We start from the raw sequence: 22,517 nt of genomic DNA, 5'->3' as shown, positions 1-22,517 counted from the left end.
CTACCCCTGCCTTTTGATTCAAAGGAAAATGTTCAATAAGACTAAGCGGCATGTAGTCCGACTTATTCATGCCAGTATCTGTGAGAGCACCACTTCACCCCCTTCATCCTATTGACCCGTGGGCATGTTTCTGTATTTCTCTCTCCACCTTTATTCAGCTACATGTTGTGTTGCAATAATCAGAAAATAACATGTGACCACTTTAGAGGAAAGCTGCAAGTGAGCAGTGCTGACAACTTGGTCTGCACAATATATATCGCAAAAATAATCATATCGCAGTATTGATGATGATGCATTATCTGTATGTCAAGAAGCAAGGAACCTATGAATGTGCAAAAGCTCAGTTTTATTCAATACATTTACAAAGGATATAAACATAAGGAAAAATCGCAAATACCCCACACCCAATACATTTACACTTTGTGTTCAAAACGTTTTTACAAAGCTATAGAGAAGACATATATATACTAAAGGGCTCAAGTAAACAACATACATAAAAACAATAACGATATGTGCACATGTATATATACATACACACATGAACAGCAGAAAACCTTTCCACTATCAGTGCTATAATGTCTTTAATGTTTTTTCCGTTACTACCATCCGCTACCAATATAACAATATTTACAGATAATATCAATAGTCCTGACTTTAGTGTGTTTATGTCTTGTTTTGACACAGTACCATGTGGTTGTTCTCCCTGGTGCCCGTCTTATTCTTTAGAGTGAGGATTTTACAATAATTGAGCGCTTATCTTTACCCAGTTTGGAGTTTGACATTTGTTTACATTAGCAAAGAGAAACAATATGGCGGCAAGTGTCATGTAACAGCCAACACAAACTCTTGGATTACAGCCTGTTTCCTTATCTTCTTTGCAGTTTGAAGCTGGAGTGTGAGAAGCTGGCCAGCGAGAAGACCGAAATGCAGCGACACTACGTCATGGTAAGACCCGCCTGACTCTTGTAGCAGAAAAAAAAAAACATTGCAATTCTCCGTTGACCTTGAGGGGAATAACTAGGCCAGCAAGTTCCCTCCCAACCCTCTTCACGAACGCGCTCTCAATGAGCTGCAAAAGGCGCACCTGCTTTTTGTTTCGCAGGTGCGCCAGTCTCGCACATGCTAATGAAGGTGATTGGAGTGTCGAATTTGACTTGTTAATCACTTTGTAATTTGCGAATACGCTCATTTTTGTCTTTCTCGTCAGCGAGGAAGCCGTCGCGCAAGTCGATGCAGGGCAGAGGCACTTGTAAAAAAAAAAAAACGCGGTACAAATTTGCAGTTCTGTCGAATAATAAAGGCGTGATGTCGCTTTTGAGGCGGAAACGATGGTCTTTTTCAGGCAGGTAAAAGCAGTGAGTGGCTTGACTTGCCTCTCAAACGCTTCAATGAGAGCAGGTGTGTGGTATTCGAGGCTTTCTCTTCGCCGAATCCTAACCGTTTTCCCTCTTTTATTCCCTCAGTACTACGAGATGTCTTACGGCCTCAACATCGAGATGCACAAGCAGGTATGGATTACTTTCACATCCCTGCCTCCCCCCCCCCCCCTTCTCCAACGGCTGATGTATTGAGCGTGCACAGCCGTGTCCTTGTACGAATGCACGCGTACTGTACGTGAACATGTGATAGATGGAGAGAGAGAGGAAGATGGAGGGAGGAAGGGAGACGGGGAGAGATTCCGGGTGGGAAAGAGATAGAGTTGGGAGGAGAAAAAAAAAAGATTGAGCGAGAAAGAGATGGGAGTAGGGGGGGGAGGTAGAGACTGAGGGGGCGAGAGAGGGCGTGCGCATGTGTGTGTTTATCTGTGATCGATGGCGCTCTGTCTCCATTTCAGCAGTTAGGACCGGCCGGCTGAGCCCAGAGGCAGGATGAATGGCTCAGTAGATTGATTGGTGCTGTCTAGGGGAGCGGCCCGCTTTATTACATTAGAGGGGCAGGGCTGGGGAGGGCGCACGAATCGATCACAATGAGGCCCTGGCCACGGGAAAGACACGAAAGGCTCTTTGAGACGCAGCAAAGCACATATACAGTGCAGGACCGGGTGTGCCTGATAATATGGGCTGTTTAAATTAGGCTATATAAATTCTCTTTCAACATCAACGCCCGTCCCTGCTCAAAGCGGCTTTCATTGTTATGAGGGGAAAGGTGGGAAGAATTAATATCTGTGAAAGGTGGAAGCCAGGAAAGTGTAAAGAATTGTGTTCAATTATAATCTTTGCTCCCAGTTAGGGCTGATCTCGATTATTGATTTAAATTTCTTTTTTTATAATAAATTAAATAGATCTTGCTGCTTCATGAAATTAGATAAATCTCATTTAACGCACAAGTCTTCCATTGTCTCGTCCAAACTCCCAAACTCGGTACAGCTTGTGCCAAAGAAATGGCTGTAAACCTGTCGATTATAAAGTCCCATGATGATTATTGCCCAAAGTAGCGATTGCGATTTCGATTAAATTTCGATTAATTGCCCAGCCCTACGCTCGGGAAAATGTTTTGTCATCTCACCCAATTACACACCTTTCATATGGCACATGCAGCACCAATACCACAGAAATATTGATGCAAAGTTAATTATTCTTCATTGTGCCTGTAAGAAAAACTGTGGGGGATTAGACTATTGTGCATGTTTTGGATCGATGGGAGTCTACCCAGACAATGAGAGAGCTTTAAAGGGATGTTTCAGGGTTTTTGACATACGGCCTCATTTCCTAGTTATCCAGAGTGTTGTTGATTTCTGGAGATATTTTTTTCTTAAATTCATGCAGTTCTTATATTCGAAGAGTTTCGTTGTGCTAGGCTAGTGCAGGGCTAGTGCTTTTCTATGGTATCAGCTAGCCTGCATTAAAAACAGTCTGACCCGCTCCACAGAGCACCTGAGGCAAATCAACCATATAAATGTCTGTGTTAATAGAATGATGTTTGAAATATAACTGACCTTGTATCACATGAATTACCGCATTTTGAGGGACTATTTTCTTGCAGATCACTCCGCCTCTGCGTAGCTCATACAACCACAAAGCTGATGCTGCTCAAATATAAGGTCTTATAAATGCAAAATGGTTAAAATTACTCTATCGACACAAACATTTCTATGGTTAGTCTGGCGTTATAAGTGTTTTGCCTCAGGTGCACTGTGGAGCGGGTCAGGCTGTTTTTAATGCAGGCTAGCTGATACCATAGAAATGCGCTAGCCTAGCACCACTAAGCTCTTCAAATATAAGAACTGCATGAATTCAAGAAAAAAATATCTCCAGAAATCAACAACACTCTGGATAACTAGGAAATGAGGCCCTATGTCAAAAATCCTGAAATATCCCTTTAAAGCTCCCCACAGAAAGGCTCAAACGATGCAGGAATCCAACTCAGGACCTCCTTGTAGAGTCTGTGTAGTGAGTGGTCAGCTCTAAACCACATTTAAAACCTCAATAATTGCTATACAAATGAGAAATTGTACAGTACTGACCGAAAAAGTCTGATTTGCTTTAGTGTTGTTGACATAGGCGACAAAACCTTCATCTTGACTTTGTGTCAGACTAACTTTTTCACGCTTTTTAAATGTTTTAATGTTCCTGATTACTGAAAGTGCGACTCGATCCGCTCGCGAGTTGACCCTGAATCGCCGGGGCAGACCTTGACGCTCTCGAATGCTGTTTGTAATTGCCGTGATGTAACCCGCACCGGTCTAACTGCCGCGTAACGCTCCACTTCAAGGACAGGCCAGTGATATGGGCTCGAGATAAGGTCAAATGACTTTATACTCCCGACATAACAGCGCTGGCTTTTATAGAGTGTCGTTGAGTCAGTCACTTGGCCGGCTCTCAAAGCAGACAGACAATAGTTTTTACAGCACAGGCCAAGTCCAGCAGATCGGCCGCCCGAGTGAAACAAAGAGCGCGGACTTGTAGACAAATAAGCGCCGCGCCAAGCTCCATAAAATCGCTGCTGTCGAAGCTTTGAACATGATAATTCAGGAGGTAATCAGAGAAAAGGTCTTTCAACTTGCATGACGCGCTGCAGATGAATGGCGGCGATAAGTTTCAGGAAATGCGAGAGAACAGGAACAAAATGTGATGCAACTTCATAAACAATTCTGATTATGAAATTGTTCTGGTCTGATAAGACAGAAAGAGAAGTGACTTCGGAGAATTTTTGTGTTAGATTTTTAACAAGAAAAGTCCCATTGAGATACACATGAACCTGGGACTGTACTGCCTGTAGCTGACCATGGCAGTAAACCATTTTAAAGGGATATTTCAGGATTTTTAACATAGGGCCTCATTTCCTAGTTATCCACAGTGTTGCTGATTTCTGGAGATATTTTTTTTTTTGTAATTCATGCAGTTCTTATATTTGAAGAGTTACGTGGCGCTAGGCTAATGCTAGGCTAGCGCATTTCTATGGTATCAGCTAGCCTGCATTAAAAACAGTCTGACCCGCTCCACAGTGCACCTGAGGCAAATCACTTATAACACCAGGCTAACCATATAAATGTCTGTGTCGATAGAATAATGTTTGGAATATAACTGACCTTGCATCACATGGATGATCGCATTTTGAGGGACTATTTTCTAGCAGATCACTCCGCCGCTGCGTAGCTCATACAACCACGAAGCTGATGCTGCTCAAATATAAGGTATTATAAATGCAAAATGGTTAAAATTATTCTATCAACACAGACATTTATATGGTTAGTCTGGTGTTATAAGTGATTTGCCTCAGGTGCACTGTGGAGCGGGTGTTTTTAATGCTACCATAGAAATGCACTAGCCTTGCACTAGCCTAGCGCCACGAAACTCTTCAAATATAAGAACTGCATGAATTACAAAAAAAAATATCTCCAGGTACCAGCAACACTCTGGACAACTAGGAAATGAGGCCCTATGTCAAAAATCCTGAAATATCCCTTTAATGAGCAGATTTGCATTCGGAGGCAGAAACGTCAATGTCATAATGATTGGACATTTTGTGCCTTTGATTGTGCTGAGCTGTAAACATGTTTTAAGTTTGAGTCCGGTTGCCGACTATCGTGATCTGGTGGGTAATTAAAGCCATGAGCAGAGTGAGATTGCACTGCATATGAACATGTAGACACGGCTATAACAGGCCAAACATGTTCACGCATGAGCAGATGGGGAGGTAAACAGAGCTGGGTAAGAACACAGATGAAAGAGGAGACTGTTCCTCCACGCGAGTGCAGCCCAGCTCAGGGCAGTTAGCTGTAATTACTGCAGCTATCGACCGCTGAGAACAGAGGAAATTGGAGGTGGATTGGGTTGGCTCCTTCACTGGGGGCCTGGGTTAGTTCTCACTCCACATTCCGCTCATTATTCCTGTCTAACTTCACCGGGCCTTTTCTGTTTTTCTCACTCCGTGTATATAGCATCTGTCTGGCCATCTTTCCTCGTCTTTCATTCGGTGCCCATGCGAAGCTGCCGTCCTTTTACCCTGGGAGACACATCGTGCACCGCGGAGCTCCAAGGGGGGTCATTAGCTTGGGGCCGCAGTTGTCAGAGCAACAAGCTTGTGTAGGCGGGGGGTCCGGGGGATGCGGACTAACAACCCACCCCCCGCTGGGCAGATTCACTTGTGTGTGTAAGCACTCTGGCAATAATTCTCCAATTATATGTGTAATGGGAGGCCTGTTCTGTGGGAGCGCTCTGACGGAGCTTTCTGTTTCCCTTCCAATTGGAACAGAATCATCGTGCAAATTGTGTGTGCCGATATCCTCAAATGTGGTTATTTTTAAAGCAGCTCTCAGGCGCAATTGTTGTTTGGGCAAAATATTGTTATTGTGGCATCAGTTTAAGCGTTTGCCCACTGACACAGAGGTCGGAAGCTCAATCTTGCGCAAAAATCGGCTTATTAACTCCTGTTATACCCTGGTCAAAAACATGCCCTGAGTTTGTGTTTAAAGGATCCTGCTATTTTAGCCATTCCAAAGTAAAGTATAGGCATTCATATGATATATTGTACCTCTACCACTATGGAGCACTAATTCTTTTGGTAAATATAAGTATTTTCTGGAGGTATTCAAACCCGGAAGATGCGAAGCTTTGACTCAGTTAACTCCGCCCCCTCTCTTTTGCAGTAGTAGAATTATAAATACACAGCAAAAAGTGAAGTTGCTTCACGATGCAGTTATAAGGAGTTGACATCTGCAACACAGCTTCATAAATGGCTAACACGCGTTTTTATTGACTCATCGCTCTGCTCCATCGCTGTTTCTGTTGGTTATAAAAGTTAATCCACTTTGGTTCTGGCGAAGGTTCACCAAACCAAGAGACAGTCACAGAAAAACACTATTTTGGTGAATCCCGGAGAGAAGGCGAGTGCCTCTTTAGGATGGCTGAATAAACTCCCGTCCTCGAAGCCATACGCACATTTCTCTAACATTATCGTTAGGTAAGAAAAAAGAACAGGCGTGTCCAGAGTAGGTTAGAAAGAGCTCCTTCTTCACAGCTTCCAATGCAAACATGACATCTGTTCAGACGCTCAGGGGGTGCGTTTGTTTTGTCCGCAGGGCCAGAGCTGACCTGGAAGTGCACCTTTATTTATTTCTTACAACAGAAATAATGAAGAAGCTGTTTTACAAATTAAAATCAGGCCATAAGCATATAATTAAGACATTACAGACGTCGAGCGCTTCCGTTCCGCTCTGACGACACAACTGAGCAAATCGTTAATCAGCAGAGGAGCAGCTACTCGCTAGAAAGCAGGATTCAGGAGGATTGCTTAGAACTGCGTGAACGAAGCCAAAAACCACTCTGGGGGTGTTTTTGGAAAGGAAAATGAAATAGCATGACAACATGGTTAAAAGCTCCAAAAAGTCGATTTTGCATGATATAGGCCCTTAAATAGTCTTGCAAATCTAGTCTGTCCACCACACTCAAAACACCAGCCCAGCCCATGCACTTTCTCTGAGTTTTAAAGTGCACACGCCTTCACCAAAGTTGTTCTGTCCACGTCTCTGTTCAGATTCTCTTCCTCGTGCAGAATGGTTTATTTGCTGATCACCATCTTTGCTATTTCTTCACATTGAACCACTTCCTGTTTCTCTGCAGCTGTAGGAGCCGGGTTGTGCACCTTCTGTATTAACTACTATGTATTTACGATATACTGGATAACATTGATGACCTGTTAAATATGCCATAGTTAAATTAGGTGCTGTGACAGTTTAATTTGGCAATGAAGCTATACTATATGACACAATAGTTTGCGCTGTCTCGTTCCTGGCGTGTTCTGGAGCGCCGCGGAGCTGTGTCCTCTCGTTGCTTGTTGGCTCCGTGATCCTAGTTAGGTTTGTCTCCGAGCTCCGGTACATTAGCTCAGCCTCCCCGGCACTTGGCATGGTATTCTCAGGTGTCTTCTCTCATGAGCGCTTAATGCCTAACCCCTTTTAAAGACATCCCACTTTATGGACTCGTAAGCTTCATTAGGCTGGCCCCGTGTCTTGGCTCGTTCCACTTCCACGAATGGTGTCACATAAGTGGAGTTAAGATTATTAGTGGAGTTGAGATTATTAGGTCAACAGAACATAATTATGTCATTTGGCGCTGTATATTTCAGTGATGTCTCTTGTGTATTTTTATTTTTATTTTTTTATTTTAAAGCAAAGGAACGGCTACTCCAGGTTCTGGGAATTGATCTTTAAGCTCTTTTATTTAGTGCTCTTTGGCAATGGGATCATTTCTGTTATGCCAGTCTAACCCGTCAGCCGCACGCCAAGGTTAATTTGTTCTATAAATAACATGCAATCTATAAAAAGCCATTGAGGAGTAAGGGTGCCGCAGTGCAGTGGTTGGTCAAGCGTTTGTCAAGGAACCTGCTAGTTAAATTTCCTTCAAAGTTCTTTCATCAGTGAAAACTAACATGAAAAAATGTGAGGTGCTGATTGGCCAAAGGGGGAGGGCCTTCTGAAACACTCACACATGCTTTAAAGATAATCTGAAATATCTTCTAAACAATTTCAAGATTCTCCTAGTTTTCCTCAACGAGTGGGCCAGCACCAAAAAGTGGGCCTCGAGACTATTCTCAGTGAGTCGCGTGCCTTTACTTTTATTATTGTCAATACATTGTTAGTGTAGATCTAGAGTATTTTGCTAAACATGACCAAACTGAATTGATATTAAAGGGATATTTCAGGATTTTTGACATAGGGCCTCATTTCCTAGTTATCCAGAGTGTTGCTGATTTCTGGAGATATTTTTTTTGTAATTCAAGCAGTTCTTATATTTGAAGAGTTTCGTGGCGCTAGGCTAGTGCTAGGCTAGCGCATTTCTATGGTATCAGCTAGCCTGCATTAAAAACAGTCTGACCCGCTCCACAGTGCACCTGAGGCAAATCACTTATAACACCAGACTAACCATATAAATGTCTGTGTCGATAGAGTGATTTTAACCATTTTGCATTTAAAAGAACTTGAGCAGCATCAGCTTCGTGGTTGTATAAGCTACGCGGCGGCGGAGTGGTCTGCTAGAAAATAGTCCTTCAAAATGCGATCATTCATGTGATGCAAGGTCAGTTACATTCCAAAAATTATTCTATCGACAGACATTTACATGGTTACTCTGGTGTTATAAGTGATTTGCCTCAGGTGCTCTGTGGAGCGGGTCAGACTGTTTTTAATGCAGGCTAGCTGATACCATAGACATGCACTAGCCTAGCACCACGTAACTCTTGAAAGATAAAAACTGCATGAATTGCAACAAAAAAATATCTCCAGAAATCAGCAACACTCTGTAGAGGAAGTACTAGGAAATATCCCTTTAATGTTTTTATTTTGGTCTTATTGTATTGCGTTGATGAAGCTACACCAGACAATAACCACAGATTTAGACAATGTCGCCCACCAGCAATAACAGTCGTATCGTTTTCTCTGCTCAGGTATTGATAGGCTTCTATTCCACGTAGAAAGAGCTCTTATAGCTCTGGCGGTCGGCCATGTGTTATTCAAGGTAGAGCTGTTTGTTTAGCATCGGCCACATTTAGCCTCCGCGGCGCTTTAATTGGCTCTTTCAAAGAACATAATTGGATGAAGCGCATTGTCTGATGTCTAAAGACGGAATACTATCAGGTGTCCTTACAGTGAGGGGAAGATTAAGAAATCAGCCCATACGCACCGATAAGGAGACCGTGCTAATGGCTCTATTGATAGCCCGCAGACAGGCCAAATGTCACGTTGCAGTAAATGGATTCAGGTCAGAGTTTACAAGAGCGCATTCAAGGTCCTGCCCGCAATTAGACTAGGAAAGGTATTTATAGGATGTTTGTTCAAATCATTCTTTTAATTAGTGTTAGGTGCTGGCGATAAGCACTCTTGGAACGTGCATAGGAAAAAGGTTCCAGGTTCCATTCCTGGATCATGCAGCTATATTTGCTATTTTAGTTTTGAAATCACTAATATTACCTCACACTGGAGTAACTGGATTTTAAGGGGAGACACAGCAGGTCTAGACATTGATCCTTTGCTCTTCTTAGCTAGTTTTCTCCCTGAACATCTCAGAGTAAGAAAATAGATCAAACTCTTTATGATGCTTCTTTTATGACTTATCTCTGGGTCACTAGTGGAGATATATGATATGTCCAGGAAACTGTAACAACAGTGTGGCGCCCCCTTGTCTTTCACACATACATTCATTCACAAATATTAACATGTTTACCTTAAAATGTGTGAAAAGGAAACAGTCATGTGTCCAAAGTTTATAAACCAAATCCCATTTGACATTTATTGAAGTGTTAAAGGGGCTAGATTCAAGTTGGCCATTTTATGCTCAATACTGCCACCTCAGGTCATACGTGTAACTGCACCTACTATATTAAAGGGATATTTCAGGATTTTTGACATAGGGCCTCATTTCCTAGTTATCCAGAGAGTTGCTGGAGATATTTTTTTTTGCAATTCAATTTAATTTAAATGCAAAATGCGCCCCAAAACTCTTCTAATATAAGAACTGCCTAAATTACCTAAAAAAAATCTCCAAAAATCAACACTCCAGATAACCAGGCACTATGTCAAAAATCCTGAAAATATCCCTTTAAGTGATGTGATCCGATATTTTGTCCCAGCTCTAATATTGAAGTAATTGATTTATTTTTGCAAATGTACATATTTTTTCACTTACAAACAGCTCATTGAAAAACTCAACATAATCAAAAATCCTTCCTGAAAACAACTTTGTTACTCATCAACTAAATAAAACAATGAATTTATTCCTGGCTTAATCATTATTTAGATTTTGTTGCTGATGACATAAGATGACATAACAGTAATCTACAGCAGAAGTTTCAAATCAATATCTTAATTTATTTTTATTTCCCCTTTAGTTAAGTAACTTAGGAAAGAGTGTGTGATGGTCGGTCAATAATATCTCTCAATGTGTTTATTTTCCCTTTTTCACCTGCCGTGTCTCGCCTTCATTTGCGATACATCTACAGTTTGCTGCCTCTTTTTAATGGATAATACGTTTGTGCCTGAAAGCCCCATGATGCGTTTCATGGCTCCTCCACTGGCCTGGTCTGCGTATCCATTTTAATTGGGTGATATGTAACATGAGTGGCTTTATCTGATTTGGTGCCACGTCGGGGGTATCCGCTTTCAGCCACTCGCACCCACCTCCTGGAGCTGGGGGGGCCTTGCGGATGTGTTGGCATGGATACTGAGGGGAGGGGGGGGTGAAGTTCGCGGTGATGAGATTACACTGGAGTGCTGATGGGAAGAGGAACAAGAATAAAGAAGTGTGAGGAGAGGGAGGAAATCCAACAGGCTGCTCCGAAACTCGAGCTTTCTCTCAGTTATACACGAGTGTTGTGGAAGGGCAGGTTCTTCCATGTGTTTCAGCTGAGCTGGATTCAGGTCTTCAAGGTCGTAATACTTCAGAGATCGGAGTTTACATTCAAAAGTTTAAGTTCTTCTGTTCTTTTTGTACATTGAACCCTTCTATAGTAACGTCGTAACTCCAGCCTTAATGGAGCACATTTTCTCCAGTTTGACTTTAGAACTCTTAAAGCTTCTTGAAAAAACCTTCAAAATGGCGCAGCAAAAAAAAAAAAAAATCATCAATAGAGCGAAAAAACGCAACAAAACAGGAGACAAAAAAAGTGAAAAGCAACAAAATTGTATGATCTTTTCACATATTGTATATTGCATTACTAACTGGTCACTGACAAGTCTGCATGGACTCTCTCCACCATCCTCGAATGAATTCATTAAGTTTGTATCCAGTACAAGTGGTAGAGTGACCAGAGCCGCCACCAGAGGTGCCTGTGCGGTCCCTCATAGACACACAGCTGTGTGGTCCCTCATAGACACACAGCTGTGTGGTCCCTCATAGACACACAGCTGTGCGGTCCCTCATAGACACACAGCTGTGTGGTCCCTCATAGACACACAGCTGTGTGGTCCCTCATAGACACACAGCTGTGTGGTCCCTCATAGACACACAGCTGTGTGGTCCCTCATAGACACACAGCTGTGTGGTCCCTCATAGACACACAGGTTTAGTCACAGGTGCATCAGTGAAAGGGACCAAGGTTTGGATCAGCCTCCCAGCAGACATCAGGGACTGTACCACATTCAGAGTATTTAAACTAAACTTAAAGGTTGGCTGAAGGGGAATCAGACATGTGACCACTGACCATTATCCTTATGTTTTAAGTCTCAAGTTTAATTGTGTGATGATCTTTTGTCTTTAATGTTGTTCACTGGTCTTTGTTTTTTCTTGACCTGCCAGAGACGACAGATGGAAAGTAGCCATTGGCGAATTCTGGCATATTTACATTTATATGTTCATTAATATGCATTGTCCCTTTAAATAAATACATATACTGTATAAATATACTTGGACAGAACAGGAGACAAAAAATGTGATGAAAAGCAACAAAACCGGCGACAAAAAAGTGAGGAAAAGCAGCAAAAAGTGAGGAAAAAGCAAAAAAAAAAGACAAAAAAGCCGCAAACAGGCGTCAAATTTATGAAAAAAAAAAACAAATCACGCAACAAAAAAAGCACCGAAAAACACTGACAAAGTGACACGAGGAAATGTCTTACATCAGTATTGTAGGTCTTAGCTTTCAAATGAGGCGTTACACTGTAGATTTGGGTAAAGCTGAAGTGGAGAAAATGTGCTTGGTTACGGCGGGGGTTAAGAGGTTAATCCTTACAGCGACATCATTTCAAACTGTGATATGTAAAGTATGAAGTGTATTTTTAAGCCCCATATGCAGGACGTGTCCAGTCCACTTCAGTGCTGCCTTCTGAGGCCAGGTGCGAGGGAGTAATGAGGGAGGATGACTAATGGGAAGAGTGCAAGGCGAATTGTGTTAAGCAAAGCAAATCAAAAACTAAACAAATAGGGAAAGTGCTATAAATGTGCACAATTCATTATAGCCATTTCCCTCTCTGTTTAGTTTGGTATATTCTATGCACAAATAAATAGTATTGGAATGTTATGATTATTTCATCGCAGTAAGTTGTTACGATCTCTGCTAATCCGTGTGGACGGGGCACATTATTTTAGCGCGAGCGGCGTTAAACAGAAATGGTTCGATAAACCTCCAGTAGGAACACAATCCTCTTGATGTTCTCAAACAGCTGTCTCTTCATAATGGCTCTAATTATGTGATTAACTATTAATTCTCCTCCTCTTCTTCTGTTTGTGCGCCTTTCTCCACCAGACTGAGATCGCCAAGAGACTAAACACCATCTGCGCACAAGTCATTCCCTTCCTATCACAGGAGGTAAGTGCGACACCGCTGTTTAGCGCCCGCCATTAGTTTGACTGATCGCTGTCTGCCGCTGTGTTCATTTGGTCGCGAACGCCACAAAAACAAAATAAAAAGTAGCTAATGAAGATGAAAAGTAGGACTAAATCTCCTTGTTTTTGTCAAAGAAACACAAATTTGATACAAGTGAAGTGAAGTGATGGGAGGGGGGGAAAAGACCCAAGAAATGCTATTATTACCTTTAACAAAGGTCTAATGTGTTTTTGTGTGTCTTTCCGCAGCACCAGCAGCAGGTTGTCCAGGCTGTGGAGCGAGCCAAACAGGTGACTATGGCAGAGCTCAATGCGGTCATCGGGGTACGAGGACTGCCCGGCCTCCCGCCCACAGTGGGTTTCCTTCTACTTCCTTGGACACGACACACACAATCACACAGATAGACGCCGTCCCTGCAAATGGGGTTAAAGGGATGTTTCAGGATTTTTGACATAGGGCATCGTTTCCTAGTTATCCAGAGTGTTGCTGATTTCTGGAGATATTTTTTTTTTGTAGTTCATGCAGTTCTTGTATTTGAAGAGTTTCGTGGCGCTAGGCTTGTGCTAGGCTAGTGCATTTCTATGGTATCAGCTAGCCTGCATTAAAAACAGTCTTATGCACTCTACAGTTTGCCTGGCCTGTCAAGCTACATGATACGATATTTCAAAGACGTATAGTCTGGGAGTAAGCATGGTCTCAACGATTTCCTGGTGGGCGTGATTGACAGACGGCATCAACCAATCAGAGCAACGCTAGATACGTCGCAGCAACAAGCGGCAGGAAGCCTTTCCAAAAACGTCCTTATTTACGAGGAACGCTTCGAACGCTGTTTCTTGCTCCGGTTTTTGGGATTACATTTTTTTTCTTCAAATGATTTAAAAGAGGAAAGAGCAGAAGAAAACATTGTATGACTCGCTGCGCCGCCATCTCTATTGTTTTGGTGAAGTGTGGTGACGGCTTCCGCCTCTTGGGGGAATGAAGTCCCGCCTCTCAGTACGTGATTGGACCGATGTGTATTTTCCAGCAGATCACTCCACCGCTGCGTAGCTTATACAACCACGAAGCTGATGCTGCTCAAATATAAGTTATTTTAAATTTAAATGGTTAAAATTATAAGTGATTTGCCTCAGGTGCACTGTGGAGCGGGTCAGACTGTTTTTAATGCAGGCTAGCTGATACCATAGAAATGCACTAGCCTTGCATTAGCCTAGCGCCACGTAACTCTTCAAATATAAGAACTGCATGAATTACAACAACAAAAAACTCCAGAAATCAGCAACACTCTGGATAACTAGGAAATGAGGCCCTATGTCAAAAATCCTGAAATATCCCTTTAACAATAGTACTAATACATTGGTTTTCTATAGCGTATAATGCATTTTTCATTCACTCCATACTTGGTGGTGGTAAGCTACTATTGTAGCCACAGCTGCCCTGGGGTAGACTGAGGCGCCATCGGCCCCTCTTAGGGCTGGGCGATATATCGATATTTAAGATATATATCGATATATTTTTAAATGAGATATGGAATTAGACCATATCGTGTATATATAGGGATATTTCACAGTAAACAAAAAGAAACAGGTAATCTCAAGCTGATTTTTTGAAAAGGTTTATCTTATTCTTAAACTGAGCACTTTATTTATTTTTATTTATTTATAAGCTTTGAAAAACATCGGGATATATATCTTATATCGATCAACCGAAATGTATCGGGATATGACTTTTGGTCCGTATCGCCCGGCCCTAGCCCCTCCCACCACCACCAACCACTCACTCAAACACTAAATTCACCCCGGCTTCCCAGTGTTTCCCAAACGGTCTCCGATCCAAGTCCCAACCAGGCCCTTCCCTGCTTAGCTTCTGAGATCTGCCGGGATCAGGCAGAGCAAAGGCAGTTAGATTCCCAGGCTTCAGCAAACTATAAAGACATCACTGAGTAGGTATGTTGGCCGACTAGTTTAGACACTAGACCGGTTGACGCCTAGATGGCAAAGACGGTACATCATGTAATACTTTGCCAAGAGTTTGTGTGATTGTTTTAGAAGTATGCATAGTGTTTACTGCAGTAGTACAACAGTAAAACAAGAGAGATTTTAAGAACTGTGCCAACTTGGCCTTAACACAAAGATAATCTCACAATAGTGTGATGAATGTACTCGCCTGTAGTGGATTTATTAAAAGAACTGGTTAAGGTGCAGCTTCCTCTAACCTGTGTTTTGGTGAATTGATGATTGGCCTTGTACAGCTCTAGCCTTGAATACTTTCTTTTTCAATCCAATCGATACCAATACTTGGGTTCAGTGTAGCTTCCAGTACTCGGGATGTGGTGCATGGCTCTGTGTAAAAAGTGCAGAGCTAATTGTGCAAAATAAACTAGGAACAAGTTACAGCCCTGCTTGGTTCTGCAAAGTAGAGTAAAGGCTACAGAAAGGTAACACTACAGAAAGATCATTCTTATTGATTGATTGATTCTTACTGCCTTTCGTTGATTAGAAACGGGAGTGAGCCAGGCATACTCAGTGGGTCGAACAGAAGTACCAAAGAAGTTTAGAAAATGTATATGTTGGACGCCATGTTGAAAACAGTGGGGGCCATCTTGGGTCACTCGGTTGAGACTTATTAGTTTAAGAAGTCCTTCCATGATGCTTTTGTTTACTTTTTAGTCCCGTTTTAGCAAATGCATGAAGAAAGAAAGATGGCGGACAAAATTTAGATCTGAATTTTTGTTTTTTGTGTGCCGGCTGTTTGGCGGGTCGCAGCGGTTTACTTTGTGACATGCCGTGCTTCATGCTTTGCCAACTCTGACCCTTTTCCCCCCCAAGTATGGTCATCTTTTTAATCTCTAACTTTGGCTTTGTGGTCTTCTTTGGTCCATGCTCGAGGTTGTTGGTGTCCTTTTGCCGGAGAGTGAAGGCACTCGTGTGACTGAAGCTGCTGAAGTCTGTGCACAGAGCTCGGTGCTTGTTACCGGTAGTTGGCGGGACTGGGGAGGTCCTGGATGGGGGGCAGAGCAGCTTTGGCAGTTGCTGTGTGCGTTTTAATTGCAGGATTCCAGTGTTTGTAAAAGGGAGCGGGGGGTCAGAGCGCTGCCCCCTCCCCCTCCGTGGCCGTCTCCCACGCCGGCCCGTCACTCACCCCGTTTGTGAGTTAAATGAGGCTAATGAAGCATGGCGCCCCGACCTTCGCGCACACATCACCAGCTCACACTAACCTCCATGACAAACCGGGCTCCCCTCTTCCTGCATCAATACTTCCCCTCCATTTAGCCCCAGCAGGGCTCCAGCCTGTGTTTGTGCATCTGTTGTGTGTGTGCGTCTGTGTGGAGCCGAGCGTGGCTGATTCGCACTAAACAACAGGCAGCAGGAGATGCTTGAGTGAGGGCCTTTGCTCTCCTTGTTTATCTGCTCGGGCTGTATGCATGCTCTGTGATCAAGTGTGACGTGTGGGTGTGTTGTCTTTGATTGCTTGGCAAGCAGAGCCCCAGTGTGTGTGTGTGTGTGTGTGTGTGAGTGTGCGTGTGTGAGTGTGTGTGTGCATGTGTGTGCGTGCATGTGTGTGTGTGTGTGTGTGTGTGTTAGTGTGTGTGTGTGAGCATGTGCATGTGAATGTGAGTGCGCGCGAGTGTGTATGCGTATGCGCAGCCATGAGAGCCCTGGGTTAAAAGACTATTTAGTTGTTTTGCTTTCATTCATAGGGGCCGGCCTCAGAGAATGAGGGATGGTTGAGAGGAACAGAGGGTGGGGGCACGGTGAGGGGGGGTGAGTTAGTCAATTAGGTGAGATAAAAGTGGGTTTGACCTTCAGCACTCCTCCCACCCCTGTGGAGCCCTCCCTCTCCTCTAATCTCCACAGCTCCTCCCCTCCCTGCGGCGAATCACTGAGCTGCCGCTCCCGCGGCTACTGTCTGAGGAGGCAATAATGATGTTTTGGAACACAAAGACATTTCACGCTCAGACGAGCGCCTGATTTGGTGTGAAAGAGAGAGCAGGGCTGCCAGCCAACCCCCCTCCTGCCTCCTCTGACCTGCCCTCCCTCTCTCTCCCTCTCTCCCCCCTCTCTCTCTCTGAGATGACAGTGCTGCAGCAGCTGGGGCTCCTCTCCCCCTCCTCCCTCTCCTCTGCCCTCCCTCCAGCACATCCTTGGCTCTGTGATCCCAGCTGTCAGTATTGTTCAGCGTTTGACCCGGGGAGAGACGGCTCACTGTGGGTTAGAGTGAGCACAGAGGATGTGTTCACTGAAGTTGCTGTAAAGTTTGATGCTCAGGAAAATGACCCATCTGTTGACGATTCCAACAGAGCTTCACTTGTGCTGAAATTACAGACGGCTATTGATTTACCTATTCATGGCTGTCAGGGGGTGACTCTCTTGATTCTCCGACACTGTGTGACTTAACTCTGCAGCAGGTCTGATTCTATTAGGTCCAAATTTCAGATGAAGGGCAGGGGGTAATGGCTCTAAGGGAGAGGAACCATTTTAGATTTTAAAAATTAATAATAGTAATAATAACGATAATGATGATGTTTAAATTTGTATTTTATTTTTTACAATTCACTACAAAGAATCTTCAAATCCGAGTCACTTTCCCGTCTTTTCTAATCTGCTCCGTCTCCCTGTTCCCTGTTTGCGCCCAGCAGCAGCACCTGTCCCATAACCACGGTGGCGCCCCGGTTCCCCTGACGCCCCATCCCGCCGGCCTGCACCCCTCGCAGCTCAGCGGTTCAGCCGGACTCCTGGCTCTCTCCGGGGCCCTCGGCGGAGTCCCTCCCCATCTGGCGGGGAAAGACGGGGCGGATAAGAAGCCCCCTCACCTGGCCGGGCCCGACTCGCATCCCGGGGGCCCGGAGCACTTACGAGGTACAACCGGGCTCTGTCACTTCAGACTTTAACAACCTTTAGCTGGTAGTAAATCAGTGGAAGCTAAAACAACTTCTCTGTTTTTTTTCCCTCCTCTACGACTTTGATGCTTCTCAAAATCTACAATTCTCATGGCGTCAGACCGAGAGCCCGGCACTGTAAGTATTTTCTTTGTCAATGATACTGTTTCTGCACGGAGCTGGACAGAGTAGACTCAAGTACTACAGTAAACATTACACTTGGTGGTTTAAAAAGACACTTTATTTCATTTGAAAGCTCAGAACCAAATGGACACCTACACTGGGACTAGTGTAAGACATGTTTGGGTAAAGCTGCTCGGATTTAGATCAGAGTGAGTTCTTTTAGGTAGTTTAATGACTTGTTGACACAAAGCTTTTGGCTCTTAATGATTTTGGGGGGAGAAACCAAAACTATGACACTCAAGAATCCATCTTGTGCTGCTCCTCACGATCCGTTTGAGTCCAAATAAAAGAGGTTTAGACTAAATGGACACCAATTTAAAACACAGCGACGACAGTAAAACATGAGGTTTGCTGCGACGTTTACAAAAAAACATATTACAAAAGTCCCTAACTTACATTACTATTATTTCAAAGTATATTACTAAAGTAAAAGTGGCAGTATTGTGTAATATAACTTAGGAGGTACAATTTCTTCTGAATGTGAAGGTAATGTACTGAGTAAATGTAACACTACCCACCGCTGCTTTTGTCTTTTCTCATTGCAATTGTGTTTTGAATGACGATTTAATATATTTTTTCAACCTCTTAACTCCCGCCTGAACTGAGAGCATTTTCTCCAGTTCAGCTTTACCCAAATCCTATAGGCCAGTGTAACACCTCATTTGAAAGCTAAGATCTACAAAGCTCATCTAAATGGATCTTTTTCCTCACGTCATTTTTTTCCATCTTTTTTTGGGGGGGTTTTCAACTCATTTTTGTAACTTTTTTGGGTTTTTTTTGTCATTTTTCTGTCACATTTTTTGTCAATTTTTTGTCTTTTTTTGTCATTTTTTTTGTCATTTTTTGTCACATTTTCTCATTTTTTTGGTCACTTTTTGGTCATATTTTGTCATTTTTTTGGTCTTATTTTTGTCACATTTTTTTGTCAATTTTTTGTCTTTTTTTTGCTTTTTTGGGTTATTTTTTGTCACATTTTCTGTCATTTTTTTGGTCACTTTTTTGTCATATTTTGTCATTTTTTTGTCACATTTTTGTCATTTTTTTCATCACTTTTTTGTCACATTTTCATCATTGTTTTCGTCTCAGTTCTGTCGCTATTTTAACACCTTTTTATTCCAGAAGCTTTTGGATTGGGGTAAAGCCAAACTGGAGAAAATGTGCTCGGTTCAGGTGGGAGTTGCTCAGTCAATGAAACACTGTGAAACTAGGACTGAAATAAGAACGTGTTTCAGAGCATGTTTGTGGAGATCTGAGCTACAGACACAGCAGTCGAAAGTTTTGCCCCACAGAGGACATTCTTACCTAAACACCTAAATCTTCCCTCATTGCGATTAGCATTGTGCCTCCCTACATAAAGGAGGATTTGTGTAAAACCTGTGTCTTAGTAAATGTACACACACATTTCGACTTTGCATTTCGACATTGCCGTCATCCTTCATGGATCAGTGAGCTTCCTCGCAGTCCTGCTCCTGACCTGAACGCTCCTCAGCAGCCGCCTGTATTTTGCCCGTCACTGCCTTTTCATGCGGGTTAGAGAGAAACTCCGCGGGGACAGCTTAAGCCTGAGCGCCTCTTTAGCTCTGTCCCCGCTCCCAAACCCTGCTAGCTCGCCGCCCTCGCCTCCCTCGCCTCCTCCCTCCTCCGAGCCGGGCCTCTTTAGCACGCTCACGCTAGCAATAGCCGCGGCGCACACTTCCACACATGCACAGTCCCCCAGCCCCGGCCTTACATTGTTGTGCCTATTTAACACCTCAGTGAGCAGATTAACCCGCTTTCTCTCTCCCTCTCTCCCCCTTCCATCCCGCGCTTAAAGCCTCATTGTGTTTAATATCACCAGCGCCGCGAGGGAGGGAGGGAGGGGGGGGGGGAGGTGGGGGGGGCTTGGGAAATGGTGCGGGGCGGGAGGGAGGGGCAGCAGTCATATGACACTAGACTTGCCCACAGCTCCAGAGTGAAAAGGGGGAGAGATGGGACTGGGCTTGGAAACAAAAGTTTGTGCAGGGCAAAAGTATATGAGGATTTGGGGCAAGAGTGTCTTTGCATTGTTTATGAATGATTATTAACCTCTTGCCACCCGCCCGAACCAAATGCATTCTGTCCTCTTTGGCCATTATATAGGTCTGTGTAACACCTCATTTGAAAGCTAAGACCCACAAAACTGATCTTTTTCCTCGCGTTGTTGCTGTGTTGTGTCACCTTATTTTGTGTGTTTTTTTTTTCTTTTTGGTCACATTTTTGTTGAGTTTTTGTAATTTTTTTTGTTGAGTTTTTGTCACATTTTTGTTGAATTTTTGTCACTTTTTGGTTGAGTTTTTGTCACATTTTTGTTGAATTTTTGTTGAATTTTTGTCACATTTTTGTTGAATTTTTGTCACATTTTTGTTGAATTTTTGTCACATTTTTGTCGAATTTTTGTCACTTTTTGGTTGAGTTTTTGTCACATTTTTGTTGAATTTTTGTCACATTTTTGTTGCGTTTACATCCTTGTTTTCTTCTAATTTTTTGTGGCTGTTTTGGTGCTTTTTCCCCCCCAAGAAGCTTTTTGATTAGGGTAAAGCCAAACTGGAGAAAATGCGATCCGTTCAGGTGGGAGTTAAGAGGTTAAATAACATAAACGCTGCAAAAAAAACAAAAAAAACAAATCCACAATAAACTTTTAATAGCAACCATTTCCACGATGATGCTAACATCCCTCGTAAGCAAGGGGTTAATACCGTAAACACTGTTGGCCACAAATCCGGCATTAGCAGCGGCCCAGTACTTTGAATCCCTCCTCAGACCGGGAGGAATACAGTTAGAAGGCTTAATCTACCTATGAGCTTAGTCCGGCTAAGCCCCACATGTAGCTAAAGACAAGGCGGCGGGAGGGAGGGGGGTTTGCGGGTCACTGCTCCTCCGCTCAAACCCTTTAGAATACGAAAGGGGGGGGGGGGAGTAGAATACCAATCTTTCCTCCCCTCTGCACTCCTGCACCATCCTGTCTGTCCCCTCTTGGTTCTTCCTCACCCTTCAGCGCTTCCCTGCCCCCAACGAGGCGCCCCGGGGCCAGTGTGTGTGCATGTGTGTGTGTGTGTGTGTGTTTGTGTATGTTGGATGCACATTTCATTGACAGGCAGAGGAGGGGGGCGGACTATAATGGACTCGACATGAAGCTTTAATCCATTGACAATAGGATCCGTTGGTCAGGAGGCCAAAGGGAGCAGGGGGGAGCAGGGGGGGGCAGGGGTGGGGAGTGTGGTCAGGGTATTTATTACACTGATGGACTGCTTTTAGACACTTGTGGGGACTCGCCTTGTGGGGTTGGGGCTGTGGTTGTTTGGGAATTAAAAGGTTGTCGAGGGTTGGGCGGCTGAGAAAATGACACGCTGCACAGGCAGGTTATGGTTATGGGGGAGTTTGGCTCGGTTTATAGGGTGATGTTGACGCGACAAGTCGAGGGAAGGTTCGGGAATCAACCAGAAGCTCTGCACTGCAAAGAGTGATTAACTTGATTAGTTTAAATGTCTCGGTTTGAGCATCGTAATCCAAGTGTGAGTTGTTTTGACTAGATAAGATGTAGTTTTGCATTTGGCCTAGATTATTTCACTTGTTCTGGGACGTTTCTGACATTTCGTCTTTATTTCATGATATTTTCTTTGCCAGTAAGAACATTGGTCTAATCCCATTGTCAGTTTTGCTTTTTTATTTCAAACAAGATGACTTTAGAACAGCCTGTAGTCTGAAATGTCCTCAAACTAGCAAAGTAAACTTCAGGAGAAAAGTCTAAATGAGTGAAAAACGCTCAAAACAAGATACATTTCCTCAATTCAAGTCATTTAAAGCTGATTTCACCAAGATAAATTCCACTAATTTAGATTAAACTTCTCTCACATAAACAAATCTGAGATGGCAAAAATAAATGTATTCTACAACTCCAAAAAATCAGGTACCTCAGCTTTAAACCAATGCTTGATATTTACTTTGTGTGACAGAAAGTCAGTATTATGACTTTCAAACTCATGATTTAAACGTAGGAGTTTAAAAAACATAATACAAATTTCAAAGTCCGATGTTTAGGCTTAAAACTCATTAGTATGTCATAATAATGAGTTTCTGTCATAAAATCAGGCCTCCATAAGTTAACCTCTGGATCCCCACCTGAACCGAGCACATTTTCTCCAGTTTGGCTTTACCCAAATCTAAAGGCTTAAAAAAAAAGTGAAAATAGCAATGAAACAAAGAAGAAAACGCCCAAAAAATGGACAAATACTTGACGAAAACGTACCGAAAAAACATAAAAAATGTGACAAAAAACACGGCAACAACGTAACAAAGGAATCGCGACTACTTTTTTTAGTTCTTAGCTTTCAAATGAGGCATTACACTGTTGCTGTTTTGTCGAGAAGATTGTAGATTTGGGTAAAGCCGAACTGGAGAAAATGCAAGTTGGTCATTTTATACTCACTACTGTCACCTCAGGTCTTAGGCGTAACTGCAGCTTCTATATTAAGCGCGTGCATGACGATGCTTCGGACAGTGCAGGATTTTAGAGGCAGTTGTGGTGTTGATTCGGGTCCGAAGTGCCGTCATGCACGAGCTTAATATCGAAGATGCAGTTACACATATGACCTGAGGTGGCAGTAGTGAGTATGAATGTCTAACATGCATCTAGTCCCTTTAAAGTATGTTTGTGTACCAATAAATACATACTATTGAAAGAGGACTA

The 22,517-nt window shown here is 43.2% G+C and overlaps 1 protein-coding gene across 4 annotated transcripts in view; it reads left to right on the top strand.

The window, feature by feature from the left end:
• The window catches only part of LOC306959950 (transducin-like enhancer protein 1), a 41,059-nt gene that overhangs the window by 5,253 nt on the left and 13,289 nt on the right, over positions 1-22,517 (top strand). The window contains exons 3-8 of one of the 4 annotated variants that reach the window (XM_079552208.1): positions 882-945; positions 1,464-1,508; positions 12,673-12,735; positions 13,002-13,043; positions 17,390-17,609; positions 17,751-17,767. In XM_079552208.1, the coding sequence (XP_079408334.1) occupies positions 882-945; positions 1,464-1,508; positions 12,673-12,735; positions 13,002-13,043; positions 17,390-17,609; positions 17,751-17,767 (451 nt within the window). Of the gene's footprint in view, positions 1-881; positions 946-1,463; positions 1,509-12,672; positions 12,736-13,001; positions 13,107-17,386; positions 17,610-17,750; positions 17,768-22,517 lie in introns of all 4 variants that reach the window. The other 3 variants (XM_079552207.1, XM_079552206.1, XM_079552205.1) reach the window with 3 other exon arrangements.

The sequence above is a fragment of the Gobius niger genome (genome assembly GCF_951799975.1).
Source record: "Gobius niger genome assembly, chromosome: 1".
Classification (NCBI taxonomy): domain Eukaryota; kingdom Metazoa; phylum Chordata; class Actinopteri; order Gobiiformes; family Gobiidae; genus Gobius; species Gobius niger.
This window is presented reverse-complemented; position numbering and strand designations above follow the sequence as displayed.